This window comes from Etheostoma spectabile, chromosome 2 (assembly GCF_008692095.1).
Source record: "Etheostoma spectabile isolate EspeVRDwgs_2016 chromosome 2, UIUC_Espe_1.0, whole genome shotgun sequence".
NCBI lineage: Eukaryota > Metazoa > Chordata > Actinopteri > Perciformes > Percidae > Etheostoma > Etheostoma spectabile.
This window is the reverse complement of record NC_045734.1, coordinates 30,791,148-30,793,630: the sequence shown is the minus strand read 5'-3', so window position 1 is coordinate 30,793,630 and position 2,483 is coordinate 30,791,148. Positions and strand designations below refer to the sequence as shown.

The 2,483-nt window shown below is 40.8% G+C and overlaps 1 protein-coding gene across 1 annotated transcript in view; it reads right to left on the bottom strand.

Moving 5' to 3' along the window:
• Positions 1–2,483, bottom strand: part of patl1 (PAT1 homolog 1, processing body mRNA decay factor) — a 22,931-nt gene that overhangs the window by 7,770 nt on the left and 12,678 nt on the right. The window contains exons 10-11 of the mRNA XM_032539338.1: positions 2,111–2,328; positions 1,106–1,250 (exon numbers count right to left, since the gene is read on the bottom strand). Of these exons, the coding sequence (XP_032395229.1) occupies positions 1,106–1,250; positions 2,111–2,328 (363 nt within the window). The remainder of the gene's footprint in view (positions 1–1,105; positions 1,251–2,110; positions 2,329–2,483) is intronic.

Here is a 2,483-nt window from a genome sequence, read left to right as displayed (position 1 = left end):
AGGTCACTTAAGCATCCCTGGATGTGTACATGAGAGTAATTTGGCCTCTTGATGTCTCATTGCAGACAGGAAATGCATCGGAGATGGCACAATTTACTTTTTAGATAAAAAGGTACGTGTACCTTTCTGGGAAAAAAGTGTTTATTGTAGTTTACTGTAGCTACTTACCTACAGCCACATAAACTATCATGCAAGAATGGCCGGGCCGGCTATCAAAACAAAGAACAGAGTAGCTCAGATTACGAGACACACAGTGGGAGTGTGACTTCATTCTCTGATTTTGGACTCCATTACTCCACTATCTTTACTAATCAAATATTTGTTTGAAGTACATATTAATGTTCTGAATGCTGAGAGAAAAAAAACTTAAGAACAAAGCACTGCAGAACAGGCCTGGTGTAAACATTGATAAATTAAACATAATTAGGAATCTTGCTGATCTCCAGTTACAGAAACAAAATCCCACTAACTGCCACTGAGGGGGCTTTCACACCTGCCTCATTTAGTTCTGCTGAAGTTTGCTTTCCCCCTGGTGCGGTTCTTTTGGGCAGGTGTGAATGCAACAATCGCACTCAGATAAGCACCAAAATAGGATCAAACAAGCGTACCAAGACCTCAATGAAGAAGAAGAAACACAATAGGAAAAGTCCTGGTGGTTCCAAACTTTCATTTCACAATTATTGAGGCAACTGTGCCCCTGGAAACATGGTTTTAAAATGGTTTTATACACCTTCCCTGATCTATGCCATGCCACAATTTTATTGCAGAGTTCCTTGGACTTCATTGCTTGGTTTTAGTCCCGATGTGCAGGTGAGTTGTGGGATCTACTATACATACATTATGTCCAAACAGTTCACTTTGCACAAAGAATACACCTGACCACAATTTGGAGTGCCACAGCAAAAGCTTGGAATACTTACGTAGAGATTTAGGTTTTTTGAATTTTAATACATTGTAAAACATTTTGTCATTATGGTTATAGAGAGAAGCAGGCAAAAATGGATTATCAATTTAAATTGACATATTACAATACAATACAATACAAAGTGTGCAAACAGTGTGGATGTCTGAATACTTTCTAAAGCCAATGTATGTAAAAACCAACCTGATAGTAGTAGTCATCCAAGTAAGGGTCAGTACTTTGCAGTTGCATCATCTGGATCTTGGTTACCCATTCCTTCTCTTTCTGAGTCATAAGGTTACTGTAGGGGTCCCTGCTGCGCCGGTCCATCCCAGTCCTCCCACGGTCCCTAAAGGAAGGATAAAAGACAAAGATGACAAAAGCATAGTCAAAAATAAATGACCTCTTATGTATTTTTTCTAACCACTTTTCGTCAACCTAGATAGACAACGTAACGGACGGAGGCCAAGGTAAGATGTAAAAGGAGAATTCATAAGGACAACCGTGGCACATGCAAATCCAACTGCACTTGGTATTATTATGAAACGGTAGATGTTATTGATGGTGAAATTAAAATGTTCAAAAAATGCACTACAAACATGCATCTGGATATATAAATTAAGGACATTAATTATCTTTAATCAGGATATATACTTTACTAGCAACATAAAATAAACTTCAACAAAACAAAGTAAAACTAGTTTTTGCATTTGTTACTTTGAGGCTGGACTTTTGTTATTCCACTGCAGACTCTCCAACTCATACAGAATGCAGCGGCATAAATAAAATTGATTTGAATATCATTGTTAACTTTCAAACGTGAAATTAAAACATCTTGTTAGAAATGTCTTATGTCACTTTCTGGAAAAACAGACTTCAGTGTTATGGTTAATAGGCTCGTTATAAACGGGTGAATGGCACGCCACTTTAAATGTTCCTGTTGCAAGGAATTGTGAGGTTTGATCTCCTTTCTAAGGATGTCCTGAACAGCTATTTGGCCCCTGATCCCATTTTTAAAGGTCAGATAACAGAGCCAACACCAGTTTGCGTCTGATCTAAGGCTTTTGTCAGGGTGCTCCAAAAACCGGACATGTAACAACTTGTGTAGTGTAAACTAGGCATTAGTGATCCAAGACCACAGTACTCTGTGACCTTGCAGCTCTTAGAATCTCATTGTTTACATGCACGCAAACATACACACTTGCTTACCCTCCTCGGCTCTGCATGCGTTGGGTGAGCATGCGGCGGTGCTGGGGGTGAAGGTGTGTGGTGTTGTGCCGGATAGGTGGCGTGTGGTTGGGGGGGCCATGAGGGGGTGGCGGACCCATTCTGTGACCAAGTGGAGGAGGAGGGCCCCCGAAGAACGGCCTAAAACCACCACCTGGTAACAAATGAGGCGCTGGACCACCATGAGGAAAACCAGCCACCTGGGGAAAGGGGGAGGGGGGGAGAGAATTACTTGGTGAGAATGATTCATGTAATTTATAACTATTTAAGAATTGGAGAAGCTGTGTCAGTATTACTCATCTTAAAAGCAGTTTCCTGACCTGTGTGTGTGTGTGTGTGTGTGTGTGTGTGTGTG